At 37.6% G+C, this 14,666-nt stretch overlaps 1 protein-coding gene across 4 annotated transcripts in view; it reads left to right on the top strand.

Annotated features, from left to right (window-relative positions):
• FAM169A (family with sequence similarity 169 member A) overlaps positions 1-13,674 on the top strand; it is a 63,776-nt gene extending 50,102 nt beyond the window's left edge. For all 4 annotated transcript variants that reach the window (XM_068535520.1, XM_068535519.1, XM_068535521.1 and 1 more), the window contains exons 11-13: positions 6,058-6,214; positions 9,809-10,012; positions 11,403-13,674. In XM_068535520.1, the coding sequence (XP_068391621.1) occupies positions 6,058-6,214; positions 9,809-10,012; positions 11,403-11,951 (910 nt within the window). In that variant the 3' untranslated portion in view covers positions 11,952-13,674. The remainder of the gene's footprint in view (positions 1-6,057; positions 6,215-9,808; positions 10,013-11,402) is intronic.
• Positions 13,675-14,666: the final 992 nt, after the last annotated feature.

The following is a 14,666-nucleotide window of genomic DNA, read 5'->3' as shown; positions in this document are numbered from 1 at the left end:
ACTTTAAAATGTATTCAAGAGAGTTCCAATAAACTTTTTCTGTACTTTATAAAAAAAAAAAAAAAACCCTCAATTTTACTTTATAACTAATTCATTTTACTGGGTTATAGAATATAACAAATTAGTGATAGCCATAAATGGCATTGTCAACTCCTCCAGAAACTTAATAGCCAGCTGAATCAACAGAACACTTGGATCAAAACCTTATTCTCCATCTTCCTTTGAATCTTAAAGAAAGCAAGATTTTCAATATTATAGTTAAATTAGGCTTTTGCTCTGATAGTCCTGCTAACTGTTCCTGAGTCAACCATTCATAGTGTTGTCATTTTAGTTGTGAAATTATTCTACTCAGGTAGAGAATTCTGTAGCTCTGCTAATTTCATTATGTATGTAACTTTAAATTTGGATAATTATGTAAATGTTATATTTTAATGAAAAATTCATCACTTTAAAGTCAAATTTAAGCAAATATTTAACTTGTGAAAAGAGTAATGGGGTTAGATAATTATAGTTTTTTTCACTGAGCAACATTTTGTTGTAATACCCTTTTTAGAAGGGAATGTAACAGTACATTTTAAATTGAACATCTCAGAATTATTGTGGAATTTTTTTTGCTTTTCATAAAATAGTAACAGTGAGACTAAATGCTTAAGTGCTCAGACACTATGAAGAACAAAACTTCATCTTTGCCGTTGAAGAATCGACTGTCTATTAGTTTCCGATACACGTATCTGTACCTGTGACACAGGTTCAGAGCACTGCAAGGTGGATTGTGATATAATAATAGAAGTGCAAAGTGCTCTGGATGCAAAGGAGGGTGTGATTGATTCTAATTGAGGGGATTGAGAAATTTGGTATTTGTGCCAGGGCTTCAAAGATAAGTAGAAACTCAACAAGCAGAGTTGGGAAAGAAGACTTTCTTTTCTAGTTCGAGGGTCTACAAACTATGGTCTATAGGCCAGATCTGGCCCACCACCTATTGTTGTAAATAAAATTTTATTGTAACACATCTGTGCTTGTTAGTTCACATGTTTATTATGGTTGCTTTTGCTTTACGCTGGTGGAGTTGAGTAGTTGTTCAGAGACCATGTGACTCAGAAAAGCTAAAGGAAAAGTTTGCTGACCCCTGGTCTACACCAGGGCTGTTCAGAGAACCTTCTGTCATGGTGGACATGTTCTTTGTCTGCCCTTCCCTGTCCAGCATGGCAGCCACCACTCAGTTTGCTCATCACCGAGCACTTGAAGTGTGGCTAGTGCAACTGAGGAGCTGAGTTTTTAATTTCACTCAGTTTTTTGTTTTTTTTTTTTAAATAATATTTTTCTTTTTTTTTTTTTTTTTAATATTTATTTTTTTGGCTGTGTTGGGTCTTCGTTTCTGTGCGAGGGCTTTCTCTAGTTGCGGCAAGCGGGGGCCACTCTTCATCACGGTGCGTGGGCCTCTCACTATTGCGGCCTCTCTTGTTGCGGAGCATAGGCTCCAGACGCGCAGGCTCAGTAGTTGTGGCTCACGGGCCTAGTTGCTCCGTGGCATGTGGGATCTTCCCAGACCAGGGCTCGAACCCGTGTCCCCTGTATTGGCAGGCAGATTCTCAACCACTGCGCCACCAGGGAAGCCCTTCACTCAGTTTTAATTACTGTAAATAATGACAAGTGTCTCATGGCTACTGTATTGCACTGTGCAGTTCTAGACAGCAGGAGTAACGTGAGCAAAGGCACAAAGCTGGGAGGAGTGTTGGTAAGGAAAACTGATGTATAGGTAAGTGGTAGCATCGAGTAGGAGGTAAAAATATAAGGGTCTGGTCATGTTAGGCTTTGAAAGGAGGTATGCTTTATTCTCCAAGCCATAGAGAACCATCAGAATTTTCTGAGCCGGACTGTCACTGGTACAGATATGTGTATTAGAAACATAACTCTGGTGACTTACCGAGCGGTCCAGTGGTTAAGACCCTGAGCTTCCACTTCAGGGGGCATGGGTTCGATCCCTCTTCAGGGAACTAAGATCTTGCGTGCCATGGGATGCAGGCAAAAAAAAAAAGAAACATAGCTCTGAAAACCTTACTAAAGAATGTATATATTGCAAGTCTGAACATGAGTTGGGAAGAAGTTACAGCGTCCAGAGAGAATTGGGCCTGAAGTAGGAAGATGAGAATGGGAATAAAGTTACGGATTTGTTTGAAAGGCATTTCACAGGTAGAACTAAACTATATCATTTATTGTCCAAACTGAAATTTTTGAGAATGAAAGGGGCATTATTAATACACGCATACCTCAGAGATGTTGTAGGTTCAGTTCCAGACTACCGCAATAAAGTGACCATCACAATAAATCAAACATTTTTGTTTGCTAGTGCACATAAAAAGTTTTTTACACTATCCTGTAGTCTGTTAAGTGTGCGATAGCATTATGTTTAACAAAAAAAGTACATAGCTTAATTTTAAAATGCTTTATTGGTTAAAAAAAATGCTGTCATCTGAGCCTTCAATGAGTCGTAATGTTTTTGCTGGTGGAGGGTCTCGCCTCAGTGTTGGTGGCTGATGACTGATCAGGGTGGTGATTGCTGAAGGTTGGGGTGACTGTGGCCTTTTCCTAAATAAGACAGCCATGAACTTTGCCACATAGATTGGCTGACTTCTTCCTTTCACTAACGATTTCTCTGTAGCATGTGATGCTGTTTGATAGCATTTTACCCACAGTAGAAATTCTTTCAAAATTGGAGTCAGTCCTCTGAAACCCTGATGTGGCTTCGTCTACTAAGTTTATGTCATAGTCTAAATCCTTTGTCATTTCAACAGTCTTCACAGCATTTTTAGCAGGAGTGGATTCCATCTCAAGAAATCACTCTCTTTGCTCATACACAATAAGCAACTCCTCATCCATTAAAGTTTTATCTTGAGATTGCAGCAATTCAGTCACATCTTCAGGCTCCACTTCTAATTCTGATTCTCTTGCTATTTCTACCACATCGGCAGTGACCTCCTCCACTGAAGTCTTGAACCCCTCAAAGTCATCCATGAGGGTTTGAATCAACTTCTTCCAAACTCCTGGTAATGTTGATATTAGACCTCTTCCCATGAATCATGAATGTTCATAGTGGCATCTAGAATGGTGAATCTTTTTCAGAAGGTTTTCAATTGACTTTGCCCACAGCCATCAGAGGAATCTCTATCTGTGGCAACTATAGCCTTATGAACTGTAATTCTTAAATAATAAGACTTCAAAGTCGAAATGCTTCCTTGATCCATGGGCTGCAGAATGGATGGTGTGTTAGCAGGTATGAAAACAACATGAATTTCATTGTACATCTCCATCAGAGAGCTCTTGGGTGACCAGATACATTGTCAATGAGCAGTCACATTTTGAAAGGAATTTTTTTTTCCTGAGGAATAGGTCTTAACAGTGGGCTTAAAATATTCAGTAAACCATGTTGTCAACAGGTGTGCTGTCATCCAGGCTTTGTTGTTCCATTTATGGAGGACAAGGGAGTAGATTTAGCATAATTCTTAAGGGCCCTAGGATTTTCAGAATGGTAAATGAGCACTGGCTTCAACTTCAAGTCACCAGCTGCATTAGCACCTAGCGAGAGAGTCAGCTTGTCCTTTGAAACTTTTTTTTTTTTTAAAGTGGGTGGATACATCTGTGGCTGTGCTACATTTATTTATTTATTTATATACAGCAGGTTCTTATTAGTCATCCATTTTATACACATCAGTGTATACATGTCAATCCCAATTGCCCAATTCATCCCCCCCTGCCACCCCCCACCCCCCGCTTACCCCCTTGGTGTCCATACGTTTGTTCTCTACATCTGTGTCTCTATTTCTGCCTTGCAAGCCAGTTCCTCTGTACCATTTTTCTAGATTCCACATATATGCGTTAATATACAATATTTGTTTTTCTCTTTCTGACTTACTACACTCTGTATGACAGTCTCTAGATCCATCCACGTCTCTACAAATGACCCAGTTTTGTTCCTTTTTATGGCTGAGTAATATTCCATTGTGTATATATACCACATCTTCTTTATCCATTCATCTGTCAATGGGCATTTAGGTTGCTTCCATGACCTGGCTATTGTAAATAGTGCTGCAGTGAACATTGGGGTGCATGTGTCTTTTTTAATTATGGTTTTCTCTGGGTATATGCCCAGTAGTGGGATTGCTGGGTTATATGGTAATTCAATTTTTAGTTTTTTAAGGAACCTCCATACTGTTCTCCATAGTGGCTGTATCAATTTACATTCCCACCAGCAGTGCAAGAGGGTTCCCTTTTCTCCACACCCCCTCCAGCATTTGTTGTTTGTAGATTTTCTGATGATGCCCATTCTAACCGGTATGAGGTGCTACCTCATTGTAGTTTTGATTTGCATTTCTCTAATAATTAGTGAGCACATGAGCAGCTTTTCACGTGCCTCTTGGCCATCTGTATGTCTTCTTTGAAGAAATGTCTATTTAGGTCTTCTGCCCATTTTTTGATTGGGTTGTTTGTTTTTTTTAATATTGAGCTGCATGAGCTGTTTATATATTTTGGATGTCCTTTGAAACTTTAAGCCAGGAATTGGCTTCTCTTCTCTAGCTCTGAAAGTCCTAGATGACATCTTGTTCCAGTAGGGTTTTTTGTCTGCATTGAAAATCTGTTTAGTGTAGCCACCTTCATTCATTATCTTAGCTAGATCTTCTGGATAACTTGATACAGCTTCTACATCAGCAGTAGCTACTTCACCTGGCACTCTTATGGAGAGAGCTTCTTTCCTTAAACCTCATGAACCAACCTCTGCTAGCTTCAGACTCTTTTTCTGTAGCAGCCTTACCTCTTTCAGCCTTCATAGAATTGAAGAGAGTTAGGGCCTTATTCTGGATTAGGCTTTGGCTTAAGGGAATGTTGTGGCTGGTTTGATCTTCTATCCAGACCACTAAAACTTTTTCTCCATATCGGCAATAAGGCTGTTTTGCCGTCTTATCACTGGTGTGTTCACTTAGAGTAGCACCGTTAATTTTTTTCAAGAACTTTTGCTTTGTATTCACAGCTTGGCTAACTATTTGGCACAAGAGACACACATAGCTTTCTACGTATCTCAGCTTTCAACGTGCCTTTCTCACTAAGTTTAATCGTCTCTAGCTTTTGATTTAAAGTGAGAGACATGTGACTCTTCCTTTCATTTGAACACTTAGAGCCATTGCAGGGTTATTAATTGGCCTAATTTAAATATTGTTGTGTCTCAGGGAATAGGGAGGCCTAAAGAGAGGGAGAGAGATGGGGAATGGCCAATCAGTTGCAATAGTCAGAACACACACAACATTTATCAGTTAAGTTTGCTGTCTTAAGAGTGGACATAAGTATATGTATAACCAACTCACTTTTCTGTACAGCAGAAACTAACGCTACATTGTAAGTAAACTATACTCCAATTAAAAAAATTCATTAAAAAAAAAGTTTGTCATCTTATTTGAGTGTAGCCTGTGGCACCTGGAAACAATTAAAATTGTAACATCAACCATCACTAATCACAGATCACTGTAACAAATATAATAAAAAAAAAAGTTCAAAGTATTGTGGGAATTACCGAAACGTGACACAGACATGAAGTGAGCAGATACTGCTGGAGAAATGGCTTCAATGGACTTGCATAGCACAGGATTGCCACAAACCTCCAATTAGTAAAAACATAGTATCTTCAAAATGCAGTAAAACAAAGTGCAATAAAATGAGGGATGCCCATAATTATGCCAGTGCTGGGGCAAAAGTTGAAAACTGGACTGTTCCAGGTAAGCTGAGATGTATGCTCATTCTAGGAGAATAAGATCCAATCAATATAGATAGAGTAAAAGAAAAGTCTAGTTTACATAATTGAAAAGGTGGTGATCGAACTGGAGAACAAGGTAGGAAAGAGAACAAACTTGTAAGAAGATGAAGAGGTTGGTTTTGGACCTGTAAAATTTGAAGTTGTTGTCTGAACAACACTTAGTTGATTCTCTAAAGTGTTACTTTATTAACGGATTCCTGAAATTTTATATTCATCTTTAATAAAACAAGTAAGAATGTTTTTCTTTGTTTTTGTAGATTGGAGTCTACTGCACGAACATCAGAGAGCTCAGAAGAATTCTTGGAAGAAGAACCTGAACAGAGTGTGATTGAATTTGAGGATGAAAGTAGTGATAAAAATGTTCGACCAGCACCAGAAACCCAGCCAGGCCTGGACAAGCAAGAAGGTGAAAAGGTAGGAGATTCACTTACTAAATAAAATGAATGGAAGTAAAATTTAACTTTCTTAGTCATATATTGTTAGAAAAGCATAACGATGTATTTTAGACTCTTAGTAGAAATTGTATTTAATGTTAAAAAGCATATATGTCGGGACTTCCCTGGTGGCTCAGTGATTAAGAATCCGCCTGCCAATGCAGGGGACACGGGTTCGAGTCCTGGTCTGGGAATATCCCACATGCCACGGAGCAGCTAAGCCCGCGTGCCACACTACTGAGCCTGCGCTCTAGGGCCCGCGAGCCACAACTACTGAGCCCATGTGCCGCAACTACTGAAGCCCGCGAGCCTAGAGCCCGTGCTCTGCAACAAGAGAAGCCATCGCAATGAGAAGCCTGCGCATCGCAATGAAGAGTAGCCCCTGCTTGCTGCAACTAGAGAAAGCCCGTGCGTAGCAACGAAGGCCCAACACAGCCAAAATAAATTAAAAAAAAGAGAGCATATATGTCTAAAGCAAGGTCAGGTAGTAGAGGATAAAGTTACAAGTATTTTATATTTCAAACTGAGTTTATAAAGTTTGACGTATTGCAAAGATAAAATAGAGGATGTTTAGTTAGTAATGTCCCTCATTGTATTTAAAATACAAATTAATTTGTAGAATTAAACATACTTAAGAAGTGACACAATGATGTGACTATAAGAGGTCTACCTTATAAAACCAGTTAGAATGCCTTAATGTCCAACAAGCCCTAAATTGCACCCCTATTTTGGTTAGAAGGATAGAATTAGTTGTCCAGAAAATATATATGTATTTGACTACAGTTGATTTACAAATTCCTAGAAAAATAACTAAATTCATTTTTTTTACCACTAGAAAACAAGCAGGAAAATCCTTTGTGACTGAGTAAAAAACTCTTTATCTGGCTTCATTTCTTTTTTCGTCTTCTCTATTTCCTATCCTTTTTCTTTAATATCTTCAATCTTTTCCTCTCTTACAGATTCTTTATTTCTTCTTTCAAACATACTTAAGTTTCTTTAAAAATCTTTTACCTGTTTGTCAAGTCCAGCCAGGAGCTAAGCAAGTGAAACTGCGTTACTGATTTTATTTCCTTAACTTGCTCCAATTTAGCTCCTGTTTCCTCTACTTCATGAAATTGTATTTTTAAATGGCATTTTTTCTCTTCTTGTAAAAATGAGGAAAACAAACACATATTTAAAAAAAGGGATTTATATGCTTCTAGATGTCTACGGGAATGTATATTTGTGTGGGTTTTTTTTTTAAAAAACTTAAGATTATACTGTACATACTTCATGTAACCTGTTTCTTTTGTCCAACAATACATGTGAGTACCTACTCTTGTAGGTCACCAGTGACACTTTCACTCAATTCTGGTGGCTTTCCTTACCTAGGTTGACTACTCTGTCTTCCTCCGGATTCTCTAGTTCCCTGGCTTTATAACACTATTGTGTTCTGGTTTCTTGGTTTTCCTCTCTCTGAAGTTTTGTTTTGGTTTTATTTATTTGCTTTTTGACTCTTCTGCTTCCTCTTTTTTTTTTTTTTAATTTTATTTATTTATTGATTGATTGATTGATTGATTGATGTGTTGGGTCTTCGTTTCTGTGCGAGGGCTTTCTCCAGTTGCGGCAAACGGGGGCCACTCTTCATCGCGGTGCGCGGGCCTCTCACTGTCGCGGCCTCTCTTGTTGTGGAGCACAGGCTCCAGACACGCAGGCTCAGCAATTGTGGCTCACAGGCTTAGTTGCTCCGCGGCATGTGGGATCTTCCCAGACCAGGGCTCGAACCCGTGTCCCCTGCATTGGCAGGCAGATTCTCAACCACTGCGCCACCAGGGAAGCCCTGCTTCCTCTTTTTTTCCCTGTATTTGTGGACATTCTAGAAGACTCACTTCTTGACTTTCTGCTCTTTTGTTCATGCTTCTCTTTTGAAAATGCATCTAGTCTAATGGCTGAATGGTCATCTCTGTGGGGATGACCAGTAACTCCAGACTTTCAATATTGATCCAGACTTCAGTATTACTTGCCTTCTGAATATTTCTGTTTAGACAGATGTCTTTTATCATCTTAAATTTTAACATCTCTGCTCTTTCCTATCACTTCTCTATTGAGCCTTTTTTCCTATTTCTTATTTTTCATTCTGTTCCCAAACCTAGAACTTGAAGGACTGAGTTTTTCTCTTCTGTTGCTTCTCACTTGTAGTTACTCACCAAAATTCTGTTTTTTTATAAAAACTTTTGCTATATCTTTCTCATTTTCTTCCTTTGAACATTTGTCATACCGTAGTTGGTTCTTTTGTGAGTTTTATTATAATTACCTTCTGTGTGCAGTTTATTCTTTATACTCTCTGGCCAGATTAATTTTTCTAAGTCTCTGATTTCAGTATCCCTTAGGAAAACATTCATTATATGATTTCAGGGGTTCTATATAATCCAGCCAGGTCTATTTCTTAAAATTTGAGTGCATCAGTGTTCTAATTTTTATTTTATTTTTAGTTAATTAATTTATTTTAAATTTATTTTATTTTATTTTTGGCTGCATTGGGTCTTTGTTGCTGTTAGTGGACTTTCTCTAGTTGCGGTGAGCGGGGGCTACTCTTCATTGCAGTGCGTGGGCTTCTCATTACAGCGGCTTCTCTTGCTGCGGAGCATGGGCTCTAAGCATGGGGGCTCAGTAGTTGTGGCACACAGGCTCAGTAGTTGCGGCTTGTGGGCTCTAGAGCGCAGGCTCAGAGTTGTGCACAGGCCTATCCGCTCAGCAGCATGTGGGATCCTCCTTGACCAGGGCTCGAACCCGTGTCCCTTGCATTGGCAGGCAGATTCTTCACCACTGCGCCACCAGGGAAGCCCGGTGTTCGAATTTTTAAAATGATAATTAAATAAAATGATCTCTAATTATTAGAATGTCATTAGGATTAGTTAGAAATATTAGATGTTAATGAAAGTCATGTAAATTGATAAACCTTGGAGGAAGAGTTTCAGAAATTGGAGACTTAGTGTTATCAAATCGCTTTTCCATATTTTAATGTGATTTAAGGAGCAGGATTGTTCAAAGATGACCCTTTGTTGACAGGAGAATGAGCTCGCTAAGATTGAGGGCTCTCTGCTCCCAGCAAGAAGCTGTACCCAAACTCAGCTTCCCACGGGACTGCTAGTGCTTCCTCCCCCTGGCATGCTAAACTGTGACTTCCCAGGGGCCCCAAGGGTTCCGAGTGCTGAACAGCTGATGTTCTGTAAAGAGCTGGCACCAAATCTAGACTTTCTCTTGTGGCTTTTTACTGAAAAGGTTCTTCCTGTCACTGCCTATATGGAGGAAGAAGAAGAAGGAGGCAGGGTCTCTTCACTGAATCTCAGACCCACACTGGGTCCATAGAGCATCCTGGTCCTGTCTTTTCTCCATGAGAACAGAGGGAAATTGGGGTGCTTATGGATTCTTTTCTCTTACTGACTCTGCTGTTCCTTAACCTGTGTCCTGTAATGTGGTAGAATGTATCTTGAGTCCTGGTGCATGACAGGGCGACTGAGAATGGATCCACCTTGTATGACAAGTAAGTTAATCTGTAATTTTGTCCTGACTTTTTTTGCCCTCGATTGTGTAGGAATCTGAATCAGAGCCTATGAATGGTGAGATAATGGATGATACTCTTAAGACTTCACTTATAACAGAAGAGGAGGACTCCACTGGTGAAGTTTTAGGTGAAGAATTAAAATTGCAGTCTTTTAATTCCAGTGAAGACTCTACGAATCTTGTTCCACTGGTGGTAGAATCTTCAAAATCTCCTGAGGCTGTTGCACAGGATAAGGTAATGGAAAAATATCCTAATTTTTTATAGTTATAGTGTCCAGTGTTGGTGACTTGGCTAGGGCAGTGCAGGATATATATTTTCCTCTACTTTAACATGTACCATCCTTCAGGAAAAATAAATTTTACTACATTGGGTGTTTTAAGAAGATGCAATCAGTAATGTTTTTTAAATTCAAATCTTTGTAACTTCATTCGTCTGACTTACGGTAACAAAATGAGTTTCACTTTGTAGATTTAGGAAATGCTTAGAAAAATGGGTAAAGCATTATTTACCAAATATTTGAATACCTATTGCTTACATAATCTGTGACCAGTACTGTCATTTTAATTTGTTTTAATTAGGGAGACAGATTAGATTAGTGGGGAAAACTTGATGGAATATTTTAAAAGAAATTTAATTATTTATTTTTATTGAAATATAGTTGATGTACAATATTATATTAGTTTCATGTGTACTACATAGTGATTTGATTTTGCATACATTATGAAATGATCACCACTGTAAGTCCAGTAACCATCTGTTCCCCATATAAAGTTATTACAATATTGTTGACCATATTCCTTATGCTATATATTACATCCCCGTGGTTTATTTTGTAACTGGAAGTTTGTACCTCTTAATCCCCTACCTCTTTCAATCCCCTCACTCCCTCCCTTCTGGCAACCACCCATTTATTCTTTTTATCTGAGTCTGTTTTCATTTTGTTTTGTTTTTTAGATTCCACATATAAATGAGATCATATGGTTTTTGTCTTTCTCTGTCTGACTTATTTCACTAAGCATAATCCCCTCTAAGTTCATCCATGTTGTTGCAAATGGCAAGATTTCGTTCTTTTTTTATGGCTGAGTAATATTCCATTGTATATATATAGGTGCCACATCAAAAAGGAAATTTAATTTCTACTTTTGAATATTCCAATTTAAGAGTAAAGAACTCTTGTATAGCATTATTTTATTAGTGTCTCACATAATTACATGAATAAAATTTTCGCTGCCCTCACCTTTCACCTAATAGTCAAACTCAGTGGGGTAGCACAGTGTCAAGTCCCAGGATTCTCGGTCTGGCTCCAGTAACACCAGGAAACTAAAAACTGAGTTGATTCATGGTTTTGAAGAACCTTGACATAAAGTTTGTGCCTTAAGTACGTTTTGAGGTAAAATCATTACTTTTATTGCATCTTTAAAGCAAGAACTTAATGAATCCAAATTATCATGTAAGACAGTTTCGAAGAAATTGAGCTGTATTCAGAATATGTGCACATGATTAACAAAAGTAGTGAGTACTGAATTCTTTAAAATGTGGTTCAGGGTCATTGCATATTAGTGTCTGAGAATAATTTATGTAAGAACTATATTGCAAAAGCTGTTCACCGGTTTTTTGTTTTTAGATTTCACATGTAACTGACTCAGAAATGTTGCTAGATGAAGGCCCATCTGATGACAAGGGGCACACTGAAGAGAGGCTGCTTCTAGTTTCAAGAAAGAAAGCACATTTTGGGAGTTCAGACAATGTGGCTACTATCCCAAATGAAGAACGGTCCGACAGTGGTTTTCCAAACTCCGTGATAACTGAATTTGCTGAAGAATCAATTCCTGAAAATGTATCACCCAACACTACTGCCTCATTGGAAGACCAGGGTGAGGAGGGGGTAGCCGAGCCCCAGGAGACATCTCCAGCTCTTCCTCAGAGCTCTTTAATAGAGGTTGAACTTGAAGATGTGCCATTTTCACAGAATGCAGGACAGAAGAACCAGTCAGAGGAGCAGTCTGAAGCATCTTCTGAGCAACTGGATCAGTTGACACAATCAACAGAGAAGACTGTGGATAGCAGCTCAGAGGAGATAGAAGTGGAAGTGCCTGTGGTCGACAGGCGGAATTTAAGAAGAAAGGCCAAAGGGCACAAAGGACCTGCGAAGAAGAAAGCCAAGCTGACCTGAATGAGGAAGAAAAGCGGATGATAGATCCTCTTCTTTGTAACGTAATTGTTGTTTTTAAAATATGGCAGTTAATAAATAGCATGGGGCACAGGACAAAAACTCCAAATTTTCAATTTGAACTTATTTATGATGCCGCTTTTCCCTCCCCTGTAGGACCTAGGATTCACCGTTCTTTTTAATTTTTCAGGCTATTTTGTGTAAATACAATTTTTTTTATTTTTATTAACCATGTTTCGATTTTGGGAAACCAGATCATACTATATTTTCTTTAGCAGTTGGGGATATCTGACCATTAATATTTCAGAAAATATAAATTTAAAAATGTGAAAGTAGTAGGGTTTCCATCAATTGTAAGGATCACAGAAATCTTTTATACTAAGGGTTTTAATAGTAATCTTGGTGAAGGTTCTAGAAGTTTTATCTTAAATTTCAAAACTAATCACCATTTTTTAAAATGTAGGCATGCTTAAACAAAAATGTCAGTAAATTAGGATAAATGCAACTTCAACTAAATGAGAGCACAAATTTGGAAATTTATGGTCAAAGGTTTATGAAGGTGGTATTTTGGCCTCTTAGTTCTTAGTTGTAGGTGCAATTTCTTCCTTTGACTTCAATGTCTGTGGAAAGGCACAAACAAAATCTGTTTCCAGCTCACTCTTGATAACATCTGATATTAACAGTACTGCTAGGGATTTAACTCTGGCCTGTAGGCACTCGTATAATTATTTAAAATTTCATTTGAATCTGGGGACTGTACTTTTGTCCTCACCCAGTTAACATGTATACTTTAGAAGTGTGAGAACCCTTCCTAAGGCTTCTCCTTAATCCTGCCACTGCCTTTACTCTAGAATCTTCATTATATTCCCTTCACTTTCATCCACTTCCCTAACTCATGGAGTGATTCCTGTCAAAAGATCTTTTTGCCTGCCTGCCAGCTTATGCCCTTGGCTTCCATTTTTGGTAGGTTTGGAACTGCGCCCCACAATCTTAGACCTAGATGGCAGGAATAAGCTGCCCTAGGAGCCATAGTTACAAGAGCTTAAATCAGATTGGAGGCTTCGTTTGTCCCTTTTGGCTTGCTCGCTCTTGATTTGTTCTGTGCGGACAGGTTACAATCTAGCCTGTGTGTACATTGTGGTTGCCTTTGCCTGCGCAACACAAAGGCCTTTGCCTGGGTAAACTGAAAACAAAAAACATCCTCAATTGTTTATTTTTGTATAATAATTTATTTAAAAATGAACAAAATGGTTATTCTTAGAATCCAAAGAGAATCTTAAAACAGTCCTACTCTTTGGAAGTATTATGTGTACTCAAATTTTCATGTAAGTTTGAGAATGCTTTGAGGCCATTTAGAGTGTTCTTAAAACTGCTTGGTCCTTACATGAAAAAAAATGTGTTATGACTTTGTGTCATTATTTGAGGTGCTAAGGATTGATGTTGAAGGTTTATTCAGTCTACAGTCAGGTGATACTAAATTTTATTTTGGGATGTTGGCATTTTAGGAAGATTTAAAGTTGAGGTAAAAATCTTTAGCAGACAAAATAACAAACCCTCCTTATTCGTGTAAAATTTTGAATACTTGTATCCTCTACTATTTTCTTTAATTATTGGTCAGTTAGGCCAGATTATTCCATTCTAAATGAAAATTAAGCGCTTTGGCCATTTGTTTTCCCAACAAATGCTAATCACGTGAAAGAATGACTAATATTAGTGTATCTATCGAATGTTTATGCTGTTTTATACATTTTGTGAGAAATTTTTGTTAATATCACAATTAGGGAAATAAGGATTTAGTAAATTCTTAACCTTTCCATTTTTAATTTCTTAAAATAGATTTAAAAACCTAACACTTTTTTACTTGGATTCTTCATTGTTCTCTTTAAAATACTTTCTTTAAAAAGGTGTAGTTTAAGACTGAGCTCACTGACAACTCTTGATGTGTGAATATAGTTGCTGAGGTTTACAAAAAAGAAATGTTTAGTTATTCATATATGACCACTAAGGACTCGCAGTATAAATTTATACTTGTTAAACTTGTTTGGTTTAAACAGTAGGTGCATTTTAAGCAGTTTCAAAACTTTCTGTTCAGCACACAATTTTTGTCCATATTATCTCTGACAGAAAATGTTATTTTGGAGTTTATAGTTGGTAGAGGAAAAAAAGTTAGGTCACATGAAAAAAACCTAACTTTCATGTTCAGTAACAATGAGTTCTATGCTCAGTGAGTGAGTGTAGAATTTATAACAAAATTTATCCTCAATAAGGAATCTAAATAAAACTTAATCACATTACTTGTACTTTTTGCAAAAGGCATTAGAAAAACTCTGAGAATGACAGAGGACTGAAATCTGATTTCAACCAGGTAGTCTAGTTGTTAAGTGTCCAGTCACATTCTATAGTCCTTTGTGAACTTTTTTCTGTTTAGAAGTCTTATTTGTGGAGAAGGGAGTTCAGTTCAGTTTGTGTAAATACATATATATTTCCTTGTGTAAAATAGACAGTTACTAGCAAAATTTTAGTTCTTTCAAGTTTATTCAATTGCTAGACATCACAGAAATATATTTAAGAATTTATTATAAAGTTCCTCTACAACTTTTAACAGTGAGAGGGTCTATTATGATTTTTTATAAAATCATATAGCATGACAGAACGTCAATCTTCTACTACTTAAAATGTGTCTCTACTCATGGTGTTTCCATTCAGTGCAGAAAATTA

Source organism: Eschrichtius robustus, chromosome 2, assembly GCF_028021215.1.
Source record: "Eschrichtius robustus isolate mEscRob2 chromosome 2, mEscRob2.pri, whole genome shotgun sequence".
NCBI lineage: Eukaryota > Metazoa > Chordata > Mammalia > Artiodactyla > Eschrichtiidae > Eschrichtius > Eschrichtius robustus.
Note: the sequence above shows the minus strand (reverse complement) of the source record. Positions and strands in the feature narration are given on the sequence as shown.